The sequence below is a fragment of the Protopterus annectens genome, chromosome 9.part0 (assembly GCF_019279795.1).
Source record: "Protopterus annectens isolate FY-2018-M chromosome 9.part0, PAN1.0, whole genome shotgun sequence".
Classification (NCBI taxonomy): Eukaryota; Metazoa; Chordata; order Ceratodontiformes; family Protopteridae; genus Protopterus; species Protopterus annectens.
The window spans coordinates 883,488,541-883,509,123 of record NC_056743.1 but is presented as its reverse complement, the minus strand read 5'-3'; the positions used below and the strand labels follow the sequence as shown (position 1 = coordinate 883,509,123).

General features: G+C 40.4%; 1 protein-coding gene across 1 annotated transcript in view; it reads left to right on the top strand.

The window, feature by feature from the left end:
• GLI1 (GLI family zinc finger 1) overlaps positions 1–20,583 on the top strand; it is a 143,600-nt gene that overhangs the window by 91,880 nt on the left and 31,137 nt on the right. Inside the window, exons 5-6 of the mRNA XM_044083618.1 lie at positions 2,013–2,172; positions 20,150–20,248. Coding sequence (XP_043939553.1) covers positions 2,013–2,172; positions 20,150–20,248 — 259 coding nt within the window. The remainder of the gene's footprint in view (positions 1–2,012; positions 2,173–20,149; positions 20,249–20,583) is intronic.

The following is a 20,583-nucleotide window of genomic DNA, read 5'->3' as shown; positions in this document are numbered from 1 at the left end:
TTTTTTTGCTTTTGTCTATTGTCTAAATGCCTACACCTACCTTCTGCTGCTGTGTCATCTCTCCCATTCTATCTTAATTTAAAGGTATAATCATTAAGATATCTTCCCACTGATGTTCCTGTGTTATCTCTCCCACTCTATCTTAATTTAAAGGTATAGTCATTAAGATATCTTTCCACTGATGTTCCTGCTGGGTTAAGATTGCCACTGTCTGTAGTATGTGCCTTCTCTTTGTACAAGCTCCCTTTTGTAATTTTGAGATTCATAACTACAAGTCCAAGATTTATGAAACTAAAAGTAAGAAATGTAAGAAACTGGTGAATGTTGAACACATTCTCCCTTTAAAGTTGTTTTTTTTGCAGGGTCTAAGCTCCCCTGCCTCTCCCAAACCTATGCATACCAACTTTAATGTTACCATACCTTGGAGAAAATGAAATACTATGAGAAAGAACAATCTTGGATTTGGTATATGCAAGCCTGCATTTTCAGTATGCTGAACTGGTTGGAGTTGCTTTCTATTTAATGTTATTACAATGGGGCGTATGTGTCACTGATATGATTTCAGTACCACAAAAATTCTATTTTGGCAATACTTAATTATTGTGCTCAGTATACAGAGACCCCAAAGGGCTGCTTGGTCGCCTTCTTGAATCATAATGTTTAGGAAAGTGGACACTACTGTATCACTAGAAGCTGTATTAGGTTTAGGATTAGAGCAAATAGTTTACTGCTAAACTTGTTTTTTTTTTGCAGCCTGGGCTAGGACTGAATATGCATTTTTCTACCATGGATTTTATGGGCTTTGGGACATGGTCAGAGTATAAATTAATGGAAAGGCAGGAAAAATCTGAAACTAAGATAAAGGCCACATACCTATCAGCTTATAAATGGAATGCAGTGTTGCAGCTGGGTTGATCGATTAAGCTAGATGTGGCATAAAGACACAAAAAACAGTAATCTGTTAGAAAATGATGGGAGGGGTTAGTCCTAAGAGAAACTGAGACCAAAAAGAGGCTCTGATGTGAGTGATGGGTGAAAATGACAGACAGTAAAGCCGCATTATTTGTCAGCTGAATCAGAAGTTGCATAATTCTACTAGACTGCATCATACACACAGAAGCAATTCTATGCATTTCTGGCTGCTTAGACCTGCTTAAGTCAGCAGTACATATTATTACTTTAAAAAAGAAAGTTGCACATGATCATGTCCTGAAGAGTGAATATGTTTGAGTTAATGGCACAATGTGTGGTTCTTTGTGTCCTGTGTTTTGGACACTGAGCTTGCAGTGAACCAGTGCAGCTTTGGATCCATGTACTTACTCAGGACTTGAATGATGCCAATATGGTGAAGGCCTGGAGGCAGAATAGGTAAGTAAATGACACAAGCTTAATTTACCCTGAGGTTTGGTAATATCAGAGTTAGTTATTTATAAGTTAGGGGCTACAGGGAGTACATAGGCTACAATCTCCCCACATGAGAGTGGGTATGGGGAGCCTTGCCCCCTATAAGTTAGTTGCTCATTTTGGCTGTAGGGCTTAAGTGAATGGGCTTCGCTAAAAATGGGCAGTGAGCAAATTAACCAGATTAATTTGATTAAAATCGTTATTTTTTATTATGAAGCACTATGGGTAACAGATATATAAACCTACATTAATTAGTAGAACTGATATGTATGCAGAAGCACCTAGGCTGTGCCTGGCCACTCAGCCAACCACGGCCAAACAGTACCACGTCTTACAAACATATATCAGCATGGTAAATAGCAGACTGCAGGTGGTTTATTAAATGTAACTTTCTTAATGAGCATCACAAATGGAATCATTCCCTGCCGCAGTATAAGTGAATAGGCACAGCAAAAAGTGTGCAGGCACTTGGAAGAAATGCACAAGTGCCACATTACTCAGTTACTAATGGTCAATGAAAACAGCAAAACGAAAATGAACAGTAGTAGTAATGATGCTGATGATGCTAGTAATGCATACATCTGATATATTTTGCTTTGGAATTTTAGCCCTTCTTTTGGATTTTCAAGTTCCATGAATCATTCCAAAATCCAAGGTTCTTCCTGTAGCCACCAGCCCCATATTGGCAGTAGTCTCCATGAGCAGGTGCCTGGACGAAACACAGCTCTCCACTACCCACAGGCTCCACACTCCATCAAGCAATGTCAGGTAAGTCAAAGAAAGAGTGAAAAAGAAGTTACATAAAGAAGTTGCAGGTGAGTTTCAGTGAAAAAGCAGTGCCATACACTGATCGCACCATGTAGAATTTGTTGGTTGTTGGTTGCTCAAACAAGTAGACTTATCCATGTCAAGCTGACTTGGTGAATTTTAAGAAGGTTCTTAGTGTACAGTGTTGGGTTTGGATGAACCAGCCACTATTTCAACCTTGGCTTATTATTTTTCTGGTATTATCTAGCATTCAGTGGGTTACAAATTGTTAACTTCAAGACTAAACCATGGTACTTCAGATCTTGAAGTAGGCAATTCAAAGGAGAAAAAAATATACCATGTAGTTTATTTCATGACCTTTTTCCTGAACCTATATAATGTGCATTATAAAGTGGACAACAGAAGTCAAAAAAGTTATTTGATCCTGAGTTACAAAGTCATTTCTCGGTCACATCAGTGATAAAAACAAAATCCCTATAATCTGTTATACACTACAGGTTAAGTTTATAATCAGAATAACTCACTCACCTTCTCCCTTTTTCTAGGACATAATTTATAATAGGATATATTATGTGTTAGGTAAATAAGGCATTTGGGCTCATTTCATTTCTGTCAGTGCGCGTTGTAGAGTGATGATATTCTTATGATAAAAATTCTGTATCATATGATATTCCTTAGTTAAGCAATAGCTATGCATATTTAGGTGATTTGATTGGTTACCAAGCTACAGACACAAAGATATTTTTTTTGGCATCATAACTGCGCTTGGATCGATAAGTGGGAGGCAAAAATATTGTTAATAGCAAGACACTGTACTGCAGCAGACAGGCACTCCAGAGTTGCACAGTGATGGATAATGGCATTACTGCTGAGACTCGTCAGTCATTCAACCTTGTGTGTCACTTTTCATCCAAACTAATAACAGGAAAGGAACACATACTCCAAAACTGTGCTGCATCCCTATTATATTTATCCAGCTAAACTTTGAAAATTTGCAGAAGCCGATCCCTTAATGTGTAATGGCATTCTGCTCCAGCTCCTTTATACTTTCTCAGGCACTATTCACTTCTTTTAACTTAACCAGTTAAATGCATATTTATATCTTTTAACACCTCATTACTACTTTCATTTGTCTACAACTCTGAACATTCAAGCAAAAATTTGGTTTTGAAAACTTTATGTAGTAATATCCATGACACTTCAGTCCTCTGCAGTGAAGTCTGTGACACCCCTTCTCTGGGCCAGTAATCAAGGAGCCTGAGTCCTCACCACTGACACTGGTGAGGGATGTTCACTTGGAACAAAGGTAGATATATGCAGTATTTCCAGATGCACCTCTCTGCACCAAGCACAATAGCACAAGTTCCCTTAAGAGCACACAGGGAACATACTCAATTTGGGGTCTGGGTTTCCCCCTCTCTCTCTGTCTTTCCAGGCCCCCAGTAAGATTCCCCACAGCTATAGAGTTGAATCCTCAGCCGAGTGTCCCAGGCCAAGTCCTCCATCACCCTCTCTGTGAAACCAGTGCTGTGTGTCCCTGCTCCAAGTATCTTGACACACACACACACACACACACACACACACACACACACACACACACACACGGGAAAGGCTGGCACAGATTTACTCAATGTGCTACCCTTTGCCCAGACTATAAGGTAGTTACTGCCTGCAGACAATCCAAAGCCAGCTAGTCCAAGGCTCTTAAAAGCATACCCAATTATACTGAGTAAAATTAATACAAATGGCAGTATTTGATCAATGCAGTGTGGCTTTCAGGAGTGGCCACAGTGTCACCAAATAAGTAAAAGTACTCTCAAAGGTTAAAATAGCCTCTAAAAGACCAGCCACAATGAAAAGTTTAAGTACTTTTAATAATAAATAATAAAAGAACCTGAAAATGCTGAATATCTATTTACAATAAACACCAGATGTTCATCGTGTTTCACTGTTGCAGTCATTACTCTTGGGTTATCCTGCTGGCAGGCTACCCGCAGTTGGCCAGAATTCCAAAGTCTAGGTCCGGCGTCGGTTGCTGTCACCTCTTCCCTGACGTCAGTGCGCCAGGGGTATAAAAGATGCAGCCAACGCCATTTTCTTCAGTCTTTCTTGCCGCGCGGTGCCCGAAGCAAAAGCAGTTTGCAAGTGCCAGTCGGCCGACTCCTGAGATTTTCAAATCTGAATTTCAGAACCGAAGTCTTCATTAAAGCTAAGTACCCCATTGGGGAAACTTTTTTCTTGCTCCAGACCGATGTCAGAAAAAGTTAACAATTGTATTTCTTGTGGGAAGCAAATACCTCATAAGGATTTTCACTCTTACTGTATTCCTTGCCTAGGCCCTGATCACAACGTTGCTAGCTGTCGGTTTTGTGCTAGATTTAACCAAAGCACTATCAAGCATCGGTTCGATTTTGCATTTCATTACTTTGGCCGAAGATTTAATTATATAATGCCGGAAGAACAGCCGACAACCGGAGTTTAGAAAAAAACGCAAGGACAAGGACAAGGATAGGCATCCGAGGTCCAAAACTGACAACTAAGCCTCTTCTAGGCCAGTCGCCGGTTCTCAGTGAGGCGCTTTTGCAGCCCCTGGCTCCCGCTACCTCAGAGCCACAGGCCACTACTGACTCCCACGTGGAGCCGACTGGGCCTCTGGAAACTCAAGGTATTGGACACTTGGAAATCAATCCCTCAGATGGGTCCGGAGCCGCTGAGCAGGCATTGGCTTCTGAGTGTGTCTTCAGACCTACACAACTATATGTTAAGCCATCTTCAGCTTCAAAGACAAAGACTAAAGCAGCTCTAAAGACAAAGAAACAAGTACAGCATTCTCCTATTCAGACTTCCATGCCTAAAAAACAGATGCTCAAAATGGCCGAAGACCTAATTACCTTGATCAGGGGCTCCCATCCCCCTCCTGATAAGAGGCCTAGGCAAGAGACAGAGTATGATTCTTCTTATCAGATTCTTCTTCTGAACAGGATTACTCCATGCTTCCCTATGAGGATTCTGATGCTGAAGAATCCATTCCTTCAGCCTCTCCTCCTGAGGACTATTCTTTTGGGGAAACACTGCATACTATGAGGGAGCATTTCCACTGGGAGAGCCAAGATTATTCTGAATCTGAGAAAAGGCTCAGAGACTTCCTGCTTCTTCCTCAGTATAGACCCCTTGCTATTCCACCTGTTCTAGACATTGTAGATGATGTATTTTCAGAGTCTGGACTGTCCCCTGACTCTTTACCCCCTGCACCTGCTAAGCCAGACAAATACTACAGGGTCCCAGATTCTCATAAATTCCTATATAAAAACCCCGCTGCTGACCCAGAAACTATATCTCAGGGTCCCAAGGGGGTTAAAGCTTCCACTGCAAAAAACCCTGTCCCCTCTGATAGGGATTCTAGGGCTCTAGACAGATGGGGGGAAAAAGTTTACACTTCTGCTACCCTGGCTGTAAGGGCTTTAAATTGTCAATTTCATATGCTTAAATATCAACAATATTTAATGTCACTACTTAAACAGAAAATGTTGACAAATATTGAATGTTCAGAGAACAAGGAATTGCAGGATTTATTGCATACAACTGAACAAGTGGGAAAGTATACTTTGCAATGTGGTTATGATTCACTGGAGGCCTCTTGCAGGGCCGCTGTTACAGGTTCTGTTATTAGAAGGCATGCTTGGTTAAAGGAACAAAATCTGCCTGATCATGTTAAAGCAAAATTATTAGATGCACCATTACAGCATGATACTTTGTTTGGTACTAAAGCAGAAGAGGTGTTGAAAAAATGGAGGATAAAGCAAAATTCATGCAGACAGTCAAGGATTTCTTACAGGTACAGCCACCCAGGTTTAGCAGGAACTGGCCTTGTAAAAATTGGTCCTTTCCAGTCTCAGACAGACCACAAAAAGGCAGATACAGGCATCCCAGAGGCAGATCTCAGCCCCAAGGCTCATACAGGCCTAAACAATGGGGTGCTCCTACCTCCAAAAGCGGAGAAGACCAATCACAGCCTTACAGGAAACAGTCCCAGTGACTTTCCTCTACCAGTTTCAAACAGTTTTCTTTTGACAGCCCCCTTAGGGGGAAAACTAGCACTTTTTTCATCAAATTGGCAAATCGTTACCCAAGACAAATGGGTCTTGAACATAGTGTCCCAATGCTACAGGTTCTATTTTCACACTCTACCAAGGTCAAAGGGCATGCCAGACCTGCCACACAATCAATGGGCAGGGGCACAAAAACAAATTACAGCCCTCATGGACATGAGGGCCATTCAGCAAGTACCACAACAAGAGCAGGGGCAAGGATTTTACTCCAGACTTTTCCTAGTACCCAGGAAGGACAAAACCTGGAGACCAATTCTGGACCTGTCTATACTAAATACGTTTCTGGAAGTTCCAAAATTCAAGATGTTGACTCTTCAGCAGCTACTGCCCAAGCTGGCCAAGAGGGTTTGGCTCGTAACTTTGGACCTAAAAGAGGCATATCTGCATGTCCCAATCAGACACATTTGCAGAAGATACCTCAGATTCATAGCTGGCTCAATGCATTGCCAATTCTCTGCACTGCCCTTTGGCTTATCTACTGCGCCCAGGGTCTTTACAAAATGCCTTGCACCAGTAATTGCATTTTGCAGACAAAAAGGAATTCAAATATATCCCTACTTGGACGACTGCCTAATTCAAGCAGAGAACAAAGACACTCTTCTAAAGCATCTGGTATTTGTAAAAAGATTACTAATTGGCTTAGGGTACACAGCAAATGAAAAGAAATCAAAACTAGTGCCCTCTCAAGAGATAATATTCCTGGGTGCAAGCTTAAATACAACTGCCCAGATGGCTTATCTCACGCCAGACAAACAAAAACAACTGACTGCTTACTTCAAGAAACTGGCAACAAAAACCCACCTATCTGCAAGGAAAATCCTGCAGGCTTTGGGTTTCATGGCATCCTGCATTCTACTAATTCCATATGCCAGACTGCATATGAGTAAACTACAATGGTATCTGAAAAGTGTTTGGACTCAGCATTGCCACAGCCTGGAGATGGTAATTGCACTCATTCCCTGCCTACAACAGGAGTTTCGATGGTGGGCAGAAGCCTGTCACCACAACAAGGGTCTGCCATTCAGTTTACCCACAGCCAGACAGACACTGACAACGAATGCATCAGATTTTGCCTGGGGGGGCCCATATGGCAGGAAAATGTATTCAGGGCACATGGCCTGCAAACCAGAGGCATCTTCACATCAATCACAAATAGATGCTAGCTGTTCAAAATGCCCTGACAGTTTTCAGGGACCTACTTCATCCAGGACAGTTACTGATAAAGACAGACAACACTACGGTCATGTGGTACATAAACAAGCAGGGAGGTACACATTCCTACCCCCTCTGCAGACAAGCAGTGACCTTATGGGACACAGCATTGGCTTTTCAAGTTCACCTGCAAGCAAAATTCCTGCCAGGAAAAACAAATACTCTGACAGACGAACTAAGCAGAAACCTCATGGATCCCCACAAATGGAAACTGGATCCACAAGTCTTCAGAATGAATATAAGGAAATGGGGATGCCCAGACATAGATCTATTTGCCTCCCCTCACAACTGTCAATTGCAGACATTTTGCACAAGGATTTACCACAAGCAAGCATGGAAAGTGGACGCCCTATCATTCAGCTGGAACAATCTAACAGTATATGCTTTTCCCCCACTGCCTCTCCTTCCCAGAGTATTCCTATAGGTCAGACAAGAGAAGCCAAAAATGATTCTGATTGCACCAGACTGGCCACGCCAGCACTGGTACCCAATCCTAAAGAGCTTGTCTGAAGGTCCAGCATGGATATTGCCTCAAACTTTCCACTTGCTGACCCAACAAAACAATCAGATCCTGCACAGCCAACTCAGGACCTTAAATTTGGCAGCATGGCGGATAATGTAGCCATTTAGAACACTCCTCTTTCAAAAGCTGTTATGGATGTTATCTTGGAGGCCAGGAGGCTCAGTACCAGAAAATCTTATGCAGAAAAATGGAAGAGATTGTGTGCTTGGAACCAGGAACAAGGCATTGACATGTCTGTATCAAATATTCCTCAGATTTTACAATACCTTACTGAGATGCTGAACAAAGGCCTTTCTTTCTCATCAGTTAAGATTCATGCCTCTGCCATTTCTGCACATTACATTACGGAACCACCTATGTTTTCTCATCCTTTAATAAGGCAGTACCTCAGAGGGGCCAAAAACATTAGGCCACCAAGGAGAGCACCAATTCCGGCCTGGGACCTCAATTATGTTTTGGAAAAACTCACACTGCCTCCTTTCAAGCCAGCATCAACAGCAGATATAAAATTCTTATCCTGGAAAACAGCTCTGCTCCTAGCCATAACCTCTGCAAAGTGAGTCTCAGAGTTATAAGCACTCATGGCTGTGGAACCTTTCATCATTTCTCATCCAGACAGGGTTTCTCTGAGGACAAACTCTACATTTATGCCTAAGGTGGTGTCCAGTGTGGCCCTCAACCAAACCACTCACTTGCCTACCTTTTACCCAAATCCACAGAACAAGGGTGAGAAAATTCTGCATTCTTTGGACATACACAGGCAGTTATGCTTCTACTTGGACAGAACTAAAGCTTCCAGAAAGACTGAGCAAATTTTAGTGTCATATGCTGCAGGATCACAAGGAAAGGCTATCTCAAAACAGACTATTTCTAAATGGATAGGCCATTGCATCCGTTTCTGCTGTTTTCAACATGGCAGATCAGTGCCTAAGGGCATTAGGCTTCATTCCACCAGAGCAGCAGCCACTTCAGCAGCCTTCCGCAGAGGAGTACCAACCAAAGAAATCTTAGAGGCTGCAACTTGGAGTTCAGTGCACACTTTTACAAAGCACTACCACTTGCCTCTCTGCTCTAAGTCCAGAGCAGGCTTCGCCACTGCAGTTCTGCAGGGCCTCATAGCCGCTCCTAATCCTATTTAGCCCAGCCACCTATCCTCAGCTTTGGGATTCTACCCAAGAGTAATGACTGCAACAGTGAAAGACGATGAACATAGTACAGTTGTGTACCTACCATAAATGTAGATGTTCGCGTGTATTTACTGTTGCAGTCCAGGTTACCCACCCACCATCCCCCTTCTCTTTGCTGGGACTTATCTGCACTTCTTTATCCTATACAACCTTTTTGGTGTATTTGCTTGTAGATGAAGGAAATGTTATTTTTATGCTTGCATTTCTTATTGGTATATTTTTCAGCCTACCTATTTGGGGCACCTGACATCTGGGGCAAGAAAAACTGAAGAAAATGGCGTCGGCTGCATCTTTTATACCCCTGGCACACTGACGTCAGGGAAGAGGCGACAGCAACCAACGCTGGACCTAGACTTTGGAATTCTGGCCGACTGCAGGTAGCCTGCCAGTAGGATAACCCAAGAGTAATGACTGCAACAGTGAATACACTCGAATATCTACATTTATGGTAGGTACACAACTGTACTTTTCAGTCACATGAAATATTAAAATAACACAGATGAATAGATTCGCACAGCTAGAGAAAAACAGTACTTAACTAATCACACTATATTTTCTTGACTGATCTAGAGAATTACTATTCTGTCATTACTTACTAAAGCAAGGCAAGATGAAGTGAGTGAGAGATACTTTTTTGTCAGGTTTCAAAAACAGACTGCTCTGAGACTTGGAACTCATCTGGTATTTAAATACCATGTCAGTGCTGGATTACAGAATGGCATCACATGCATCTGGTCATCTGACTTCTTGTTCCCATACTATCCCCTTTACTAGAAACTGAGCCAGAATCTTGCACATATGTGTTACCATACACACAGACAGAGCGTTGTTGTGATGTGTTATAGCATCTGGAAGCCATAAAACCATTTCAACACTTCCACCCTTCCAGGGTAGCAATTAGTTCACTGCTAAGGACAATACAGAAGGATTCCTAATCCTTGTTTTTATAGACATTTAATCTCTGGCTGAAATTAGAACTATAAGATACAATCTTTATGACCTACCAGGTAATTTAATTTCAAGATATTTTTCTAAAAATTAGCTGGTGCTGAGCTTAACCTCTTCTCTTCCAGTATCCAATGTTAAAAAAATATATACATTTAATCAGTTAAATAATACAGTCTGACATAAATGTATATTTCTTTTCTGTTTAGCAGGACACACTGTTGTTGCATTTTTAACACAAGCAGCTTTACAAATATATTTTTCAACACAAGTATCTGCACAAATCAGTTTGATATACAAATGACATATAATTCTTTACAAAACTCCAGCTAGCTATGCTGGTATATGTTACACATACACTGCCCTACCCCTCCTGGCATAGCTGGCACTACCTCACATCGTCATAAAGTCACTAAGTGTTTAACATTTAATTTTGTTTTTTCTGTTCTAGATAAAATACCTTGATTTTAGTGAGCCTCCTTTCTGTCTGCTTTAATCTTTTTTAATACCTTTATTGAATTATCACTTAAGACATAGGAAATATATATTTATATAAAAGAAAACAAACCATATTAACATATTTCTTGTTACAAACATTATACATTATTGTTATACAAAAACATGCAGTCATTCCAACATTACATAAATTGCTCAATTCCTGCCTTCCCTTAAATCTCACCCCTCCTCCAAAACATTATTCTGCATGTAATGTTCCCACAATTCCCATTTTTTCTATGTAAGTTGCCCCTACCCTTTCCTAAAGATCCCACTTCCAGTTCTTTTATATCTGTTATAATATTCAGTACTTCAAATACAGTTGGTTTTAGACACTGATTTACATTTTCTAGTAATTGCTTTTTAGCAACCACCAGAATTAAATGTAGCAAGCTGGCTCACTGACAGAACCCGCACTGTGAAAGTAGCGGACTCCAAATCTGACTACCAACCAGTTACAAGTGGTATCCCACAGGGATCAGTCCTAGGTCCTCTCCTGTTTGGCATCTACTTCTCTGAAGTTCAAGCCAACACAAAGGGACTCTGTCTGACCAAGTTCACAGATGATTGCAAACTGGAAGCCATTACTGATTCTCCAACTGATGTAGACGTTCTTCCAAAAGGCCTCACTGACACCATTGACTGGTGCCAGAACCATGGCCTTAAGCTCAGTGCCAAAAAGTGCATTGTCATTCCGTTTGGGAAAAATTTGGTGCCCATGAACTACTACATAGGCGGTAGTCCACTAAACACTGAAGGTGTGATAAGAGACCTGGGGACACAGGTTGACAGCAACCTCTCCTTTTATAACCACAATGCCACTGTAATCAGAAAGTCCTTCTATGTGGCACATCTCATTACAAAAGGTTTCTCATCCAGGAAGAAAGAGGTCATAATCCCTCTCTACTTGTCCCTCATTAGACCTATTATAGAATACAATGCCCCATTTGGTATGTACCTCACTAGACACGTACAACAACTGGAAAGGCCACAAAAATACCTCGCTAAGAGGATCTTCGGCCTTAGACACATGCCCTATATGGACAGACTCAAAAAACTCCAGCTATACTCTGTCTCTTATCAGCTACTTAGAGGCGATCTCTGCTTGACCTACAAAGCCATGTCTGACGCAAGAGCTGCTAGATATGCTACACCTAAAGAAATCCCAATCCCTCCGTGCCACACGCTCCAGGGACCTAAACCTTATTACCACAATAAACAGAACATGCTGGAGGGCCAGTTTCCTAACCCAGAGACTTCCCATACCCTGGAACAAACTTCCCATTCACGTCAAGCAGAGCATTTCATTGGCCCTCTTTAAGAGAAATCTTGACGAGTGGATGGGCAATAGGAAGTTCACCCTGGGATCATTTCAGTGATGTTGCTTGACAGAGACACTGGGAACTAACTTCGATAGCCATGATGCCAGGGAATCTTCTTGGGCTAGGCTTATATAGGCTCCAGTGCCGCTAGCCTAGTACACAGCTATGAATGTATGAGCAAGGCCTTACTGTGTCTAGGGAATTCAGATCTTGTATCCCAGCTAAACAAAATCATTTCCTTAGTTACACCCATTTGCTCACCCAATATTATTTGTTTATTGCGTTTGTTTACTAAGAAAATCTGACTGGGCACAAGTCCCATTTTGAGTGGGGGCTTGGGGAGAAATGCTCCATTTTACAGAAAGAGTATAAGGCAGTTATACAAGATTTACATAATAAATGTACATACATACATAGACTAGTAATGGTATGACTGCTAATCAAAAAATAATATATGTACATACATGGAACAGTAAAAGTACATTCATAGAATACTAAATGAACATACATAGAACTGTAGTGATATGACAGTAAATACATGACATTTAAATGAAGAATCCAGTAAAATATTAGCCAATATCAAGCTTATAAGAGTCTAGTTACTTTCAGGTGGAATCCGCTGAAAATATCTACTGAGTAGCAGACAGTGAATTAATTATAAGATAAACATGGTTACACATTATGGAGGATTATTGAGGAGGTCCAGGTAAAAGGGAGATGGAGATAGTAGGGGATAGGAGTAGATGATAGTCAACTGGTTGGAGAATGTGGAAAAGTATGCTGTATTATTGCCAGTTACATAAAAGAATGGTGACAGTAAAGGTTTGGAGATTGTCCAGAAACATCACATGTACAGAGTTGGCAACTGAATAGGTAAGACTTTGAGTTTTAAATGGTTTTAGGCAGTGTTCTTGTTATAGTCCTAGTGGGATGGAGTTCTAGGATTTAGCAAAGTGGTGGCAGAGTGATGATTTGCCCAACAGAACTGGGTTAGGATATATGTAACAGGTATTTGCCCGATGAATGCTCAGTAGGGAATTTTTGAAGTCTACTAACTCACTACACTCACAAAACGTGTGTTCCCAGTTACCTCTTTCTCCCCCATCATACCTCTGACATTTACCTGAGGAAAAATTCTTTGGAGCCTGCTTGGAGAATAAACATACTTATGCAAACACTTCCAAACAAAAGTCCTAAATCTTCTAGACTGTTGCGTACTTGGGAGTCGTACACACATCCTCCTATTATTTCCTTGTGAATTGCTTATCTAATCCACTCTTCCCAATCTTTCTAATTTCCTGGGATTAATTCCTGTAGTTATTGTTCAATATTTTATATGCCCTACTAATTATCTCTTTTTTAACAAAAGCTTCTGTTTTACATTCAACTAAAAACTCTATTAGAGGAGGTCTTTCACTAATGATTCTCCTATCCCTATATTTTCGTACATATTCTGATATCAATTTCTGATTGGGAAGGCAGTCTCTAGCCTGTAGTCCATGACTTCTTGTCTTCTTCCGATTCTGTTACCTTTCTCTTTCTACTTATTTGCTCTCAATACCTTGGTTCCTTTACCAGATTTCTCCAGTAAATTCCACCCCCACCCCCTTGCCTATTCTCTGTCTCCCTAATTGCAGTCACCCCGTATCAACAGGATCTCCGTTCTCCATTCTGGTGTTGGCTTTATGAATATAATATTATGTTTTGCTGCTGTTTTTCTCCTTAAGGATCTGTATCCATGCTTTAGTCTTTTGAGATAGTTCCCAGACTAATGCTTTTTCTTCTTCTTCTGCAGTACTAGTGCACTTTACCCCTCCAGTCAGTGCTAATTTTACAAAGCATAATATTTACAGACTGTAGTAGTTTTACATTTTCTGGAGTTAAACTTTATCCGTTTTCACAGGATCATTAAAAAGTCTTATCCCGCTGCGGTGGTGGTGCTGCGGTAGCGTTGTCGCCTCACAGTAAGACGCTGTCCGGTTCGATTCTCAGCTAGAGCGTTCTGTGTGGAGACATGCGTGAATGGGCATACCTTCGTTGAAGGTTGTGCATCAGGCCTGGCAAGCAAACCATTTTTTGCAAGGGTACAAGCTGCCCCCGCATACCCACGTCAGAGGCAAACTTCCTACGTCCTCTGAAATTACATATCTTAACTGCACAGTCACACAAACACAAAAAAGGGAGAAATGTCCAAAAAAAAAAGAAAAGAAAAGAAATCTGTGCTGCCACACAGTAACTTCTTATGGAAGTCAGGATATAGGGGGTTGAACTTCAATGAGATGAACTTGACCGCCTAAAACTTTCTCCATTTTGTACTCAGTGATCAGTAGGGAAGCTACGGATATTTGATGGTGGGGCTGCCTGAGGGAATGCATCATTCATGGCAGATGTCAATAGCCCAGTGTTGCACCTATCACATACCCCTCCTTCTGATTGCTTATGTGTCAGTCATGAGGGGACATTAGAGCATTTTACAAAATCCATTGTTGGCTGCATGGATGACAGCCACATTGTAATCAGGTCTCACCTGGTAGGGAAAGGATGGACAGTATTGTAGCAGTAACCTGAACAGTCAGCAAGTCCTGGAGCCCCAAAAAAGTATCAAACTGACGAGCTGCAAAATTTACTCAAGTCATTTTCACAGTTTGGTAAACCATTTGTTATCTGTCCACTGCTCTAATTCTTTATACTGTCTTCACCCATTTCAGTGCTATAAGTTAACTAAAATATGTTGACTTATTTATGACTATGCCACCTGTCTTCAAACATTTACTGCCAACACTACTTTCTATCTTCCCAGGTTTTTCTGACAGACTTCTCAAATTTCATAGGATTTGTTTTTGTTTTTTGTTTATCTTTAACACAGCCAGCTGCATTTCTGCACCTACTTGTTTCGTCTACTTCTTCCATATGTATAGTCTGCTTTTCATTTTTTACTTAAATTTTACTGCCTGACTATACCTACTTTGTTTTAAATAGTAGAAAAACAACTTCTTCTTTGGGCCTTTTAGTGAAGTCTTCTGCCCAGTTTTGCATTTTAATAAGATTTCCCTCAAATTAACTCACTATTTACAGTTTTAACAGGTGCAGTACTGTTCAATGAAATACAAACTCTTACTTTCTGTTTTAAGAAATATATACTGTCATGGTCACCTTTAGTTAAATGAACTACTGATTCATGGTTCTTGTCAAGAAATGTTTTGTCATGTACTGTATAGCTAGGTTGTTTTTTATCAATAACTATAATGATAATTCAAAAGGGCTAATAAAAGGGCTCGTGCTAGTAGCTCATTGCACACAAGCTCACTACCACTTGTTCAAAAAAGCAAATGCTGTATCTCCCTTGTTTTACTACTTAGTCCTTCCAAAACCCAACCCCATGAAAATGCATAGAGCCCTATCTGAGCCGTAACTTTACACCTAAAAATCATACCCAGTTCCTAACTCGAACTCTCACTCACTAACCCTAAAACCCCACTTCTCTCCTTAACCCTAAAGTCCCCAATAGCCACCTAAACCTAAAAGTCCAAATTACTCATCGCTAAACCTAAAACTGCCTTGCCACTCCATAAATTTAAACCTCCCTTCTCACTCTGTAATCCTGAAACTTCCTCATGCACCCAAATCCTAAAAGTCCCTTCCTGATCGCTGCCCAGATCTACACTTCCACCCTTCTGACTCTCTCCCACAGCCGCTGCACTTACCTTGCTCAGACTATAATGATGCGCTCAGTTAAGGTCGACCAGCTGCTTATTTGAACTCACATTCAAGTTTAAGTGAGAGCAGCAGTCTGTAAGAGCTACAAGGTGCTGAAGTCCCTGACTTGGCAACAGTGGTCTTTGAACTCTCAGGACTTGAGTGCTTATAATGGAACCTTTCAAACAGTATGTCCAACTTTCTCTGAACAGGATTTTGACCCATCTGTCATTTAACTCTACAGGTCCTATCCTGTAGTAAGAAAATAATATAGCAATAACAAAACAGAAAAACCTGAAATACCAGTAATTGGAAAAGATGTATTAAAACAATGAATGACTAATAAAACACTGAGTTTTTATACAAGTCTTTCCTCAAGTATACCATTCAGGACAAATACAAATACACAGAAGTTGCTCAATAAATACAGTAACTAGTAAGCTGAAAAGTTCAACATAGCCATATTTAATTTTTGCAGCACCTTTGCTCCTTAAAAGTAATCTTAACATACCGATTTATTAAGCTACAATCCTCTGGTTGCATCCAGTTGAACCTGTCATTTTATCTTCTGCCTGTTTTAGTAATATGTCAATGATATTACTACCAAGCCTAAAAGAGTTAACAACTTTTACAAATCTGAAGCATAAGTGTGGTGTAAGTATAATGCCTCGCTAAGGCATCTTTTCTGTTCCTATTCGTTAGTATCATGCAGATGTTCTAGCACTCTGTTCTGTAATGTTTCCTCTGATATACCATTATAAAACTCCAGATGACTGATGGTCATAGAAGCTATGTAAATACTATCACCATGAAAGAAATCTACACTCCTCATTTTCAGGATGTTTAAAACAATCTTGGCATTAGAATACTTGTGGTGGTTCTTGCACTTGATGGCATCTTTGCAAAATGAGATTTATCTTTTTTTTTAATTACTGCCCCACATCTAAGTAAGCCTTGGATCACCTAGCCAGTTTACTGCATGATAACATAATCTAAGTTCTGGCTAATGTTCTCTACAACACTGCTTGGCAAAAAGAAGCATGACATGAACTGATTACACTGGTTGGGGTAATGTCTGTCAGCATCCCCAAGCCATAACCTTTGGACTCCTCATGTCAATTTCATTTAACCTAGGTATCAGTTTCTCTCCCCTCTTTAAGCTCACACAGTATATTAGTATGGAGTGTGTCCAGAAATTTGGTTTGGGTACCAAATAATTTTAAATGATTTCTTTAACTCATTTAAAGATGTCTCCCTGTCTGAAACATTGGTGGCATTTCTAATAGGGTAAGAGCTCTTACAACTTAAAAAATTATTAAATGCAATTTTGTCATGTATAACATACTTCAGATTTTACCATTACCACACACAAACACATGTAGAAAACTTGCAAAATATATTCCTACCTTGTACTCATTCTTCAAAGGATCATATAATTTTACTACAGTATCCAGAAATCCATTTTAAGACTGCCAGTACCTGATTGAATAACTTCCAAATCATCACATTATCTTTTAAAATATTTGATACACCATTTAAGCCTTACTTTTTTCCTGAAGGCTAAATAGATAGACGTGGTGCCATTGAAGGCCGTCAGTGTACCCACAGCAGTACCCATCTTTTGCCAGTAATATTCACCTTTGAAGAACAGCATGGTATAAGGTAAAACAAACTCATATATGTCAACATTAGCTCATGGCATACAGGAGCGGCCTTAGGTCAACTGGTGCCTTAGGCAAAAGGGCTCCACAGCGCACACCACCCTGTGCCCCCATCCTAGTCTACCTACACCAAATAAACACTAAAAAAGTGCCCCTGCTAGAGCGGCACCCTAGGCGGCCGCCTAGTTGGCCTATGCCTAAGGCCGGATATGATGGCACAGTGCTAAACACTCATCTGACTGCATCTAGCCCCTCCTTTCACTTTGTACTGCAGTCTGAGAGGCAGATAAAGTCACACAAAGCCAGACATTGTACTGTTTTTGTAGTAAGTACCACTTCTCACCTTTGACATATTGCACAGTGTACCACAGGCATGTGACACCTTGAACAATGAGTTTAGAGGATTCTTGTGATGCGGTCCATCATTTTATAGAAGTTACTCCTCTCTCTTACTTTTGGCTAGTTTGAGCAAAGACATATTCTTCTGATGTTGTCAAATGCAATGTTTCAATAAGGACAGAAAACGATAATTTGCATATTGATCTCAGTTTTTCTGAAAAGGACTTCCTTCTCTGTCCTGTCATAAAACCATTATTTGCTGCACTGCAATGAAAGTTCACATGTTATGGTCAATATTCTGTGTAAAAAAGGAAAGAACAAATTGACTTAATATTTTTTAAATTAGGAAGTAGAGAAAAGGAGTTTAACTGAAGTGAACAGATTTTTTTGTAACAAATTTTGCAACTACTGAAACCTACATGTATAAGAAGAAGAAAACATGGTCAGCATCTTCACAACCTTTAGCATTTTGGTTACAAACATGTAATTGTTGGCAGCTAAAGTGTCACAATTCTTCTTATGTGGATTACAAGAAACAAGGTCCAGTTTTAAAGTTTTGTATTGCCAGCTGAATGATTATTTAGCTCACTCCCAAAGCAGGGAGCTTTTAATGATTCAAAAATGTTTCCAATTTGTTCTCTGCTTGTTTGGCCTGTTTAGAGGTTCTGTTTTTTTCCCCTCCATAGTGGTACTGTACAAGTCAGTCACACAGCATATGTCTGATTTTTCCATTCACGATAGCTCAGCATGTTCAGTACAGCTACTTATGTTGCTTAACATGCAACTCTCAGTTAATGAGCTGCAAGTGTTGTTCTTCAGTTTCAGTATTTTCTGTGATAGGAATAGTTATGAATGCAGTGACTGGTAACAGTGATTACTAGGATCATTTAGGACTGCCTGCTTTTATCTACATAATGCACAAAAAGTGAGATTAGAGACCGTACGTAACATCTCACTTTGCTTTAGCATTGTATTTGTAGAGTTCTGTTAAACTAGTTTAAAAGTCTTCACCTCACCGAGCTGCCAAATCCTGCCTCATGTGCGAGTCAAATCCATTTATACGCTACTCTTTCCCAAAAGCCCAAAAGTAAACATTTGTTGATCTTACCCCTCATTGTCTCTTCTTCCAATCTCAAATTGTTTCTTCTGCTTTTTTGAAATGTACCACATTACTGTGTTATATTTATTCTGGTGAAATATTTCATTTCATTTCATTTTTCAAACTTTGCTTCACCTTAAGCTATAAAGAGCTTTGTGAAGTGTTACACTGCAGTTTCTCCAGGTTTATCATTGGCGATTGTGAATGAGGAAGCACAGGAACTATTTACTGGTGTTGTGACATTACTGCAGTACACTGATCATGCAGTCAGTGATTTCAGTTTGCGTGATTATGGTTTGCGTAATGCTTCTTGACACTCTCCTCCACACCATGGTATCATCCTTCATCCTACTCTGAGCTCTGAAAGTCTACTAAAAGATTTCTGGCTAGAATTGGAAACAGACTGTCCTGTATCCCACCCTTTTACATTCCCTGTTATGGCTTGATAGTCAAGTGGGCCCATCCAAGTACTCAGCATCTAGGTACAGCTGGGCAAAGTTTGGCTAACTAATCAGCAACTTTCAGGTGGACAAAGCCAAGTACTCACCACCACCCAAGTACAGCTGGACAAGTCTGGCTTGGAAATCAGCAATTTTTCCACCCCTTTGTAATGTTTTCAGAGTCATTTTTATGCTCACCAGAGAAGTTTACATTTAGAAGTATGTTGGGTGCTGTAGAGGTGTATTTTATGGTGTCAGTGCCTGTCATCTGCTCTTCTGCAAGGTGCTGTTTAAATTTTCAGTAGATTTAGTGTAGAAAAGAGGATCAGTGGAAACGGATTATTCCTAAAGCATTTTAAGTTGACCATGTGGAGCTTTCTGTCCATTGTAGACCACTGATACATGGATCAGCCAATAGCTTGAAAGCATTAGCCATAGCAAAAACATAAAATGGGACAGGCAGTAGTAAATGAACACCTGTAGTTTTTCTGTTCTAAGTAACAATGACTCTAGTCCTGTTTGTATGACACTTTTTCTCCAATAATGAAATAAGGAGGTATAAAAAAAATGTGTAAGATACAGCTGTATTTAAGAAAAGTGCATCAGTGATCTTTCTGGGTGGTTCCACTACTAAGAGGGAACATTCCTATGCAGGAGGGTGGGGGAAGCAGCAGCAAGCAGTAAAATGCTCTGTGGAAGACTGCCATCTTCCCATCGGTTGAAGGAATGCATGCCTGTTTAGAGGACTATAAGTCAGTAAACATCCCACCTTAATGTGTCAGTTTTTACATTTGCAACCCCTGGACTCTACTTTGCAGGTAAGTTCTTAACTCCACGCTGTTTTGCAAGCATGGCTCTCTATGTACCCACGCAGCAGATAACAAAGTATTGGTCACATTACAGCTTGAAACAGCAATCATGTGTATTTCTTTCTTATTCTAAAATAAAGCTGAAGGTTGAGCCTCGCGGCTGTGGTGATATGGACGCCAAGTGTATAGAAGAACGCTCTGATGGAGATGTGTCCAGCCCTGCTTCTACTGGGACTCAGGTATGTCTGAGTGGTGTGTAAGGGTACTTTAGTTTATGGTGCAATGTGCACTGCCACTGAAGCTAACAGCAAATATCTCTGATATTTTACTTTGTCAATAATCTAAGGCAAGACTTTCTGCCATGTGAACCCGTTATCAGATTGTGTTGCAGTAGGTCCTTCACGGTGAATGCATTTTAATGTTATGTACTGTGTGATGATTGTCCTCTAGTTGTTTAGTTTATACAATTTAATCTGAGCTTTTGTTTTGTATGTAATACTGTTTTTCAGAACATTGTAATTTTCATTAAATGAAAATTATTGAACTGCTGTTTTGTGTCTTATAGATAGATACT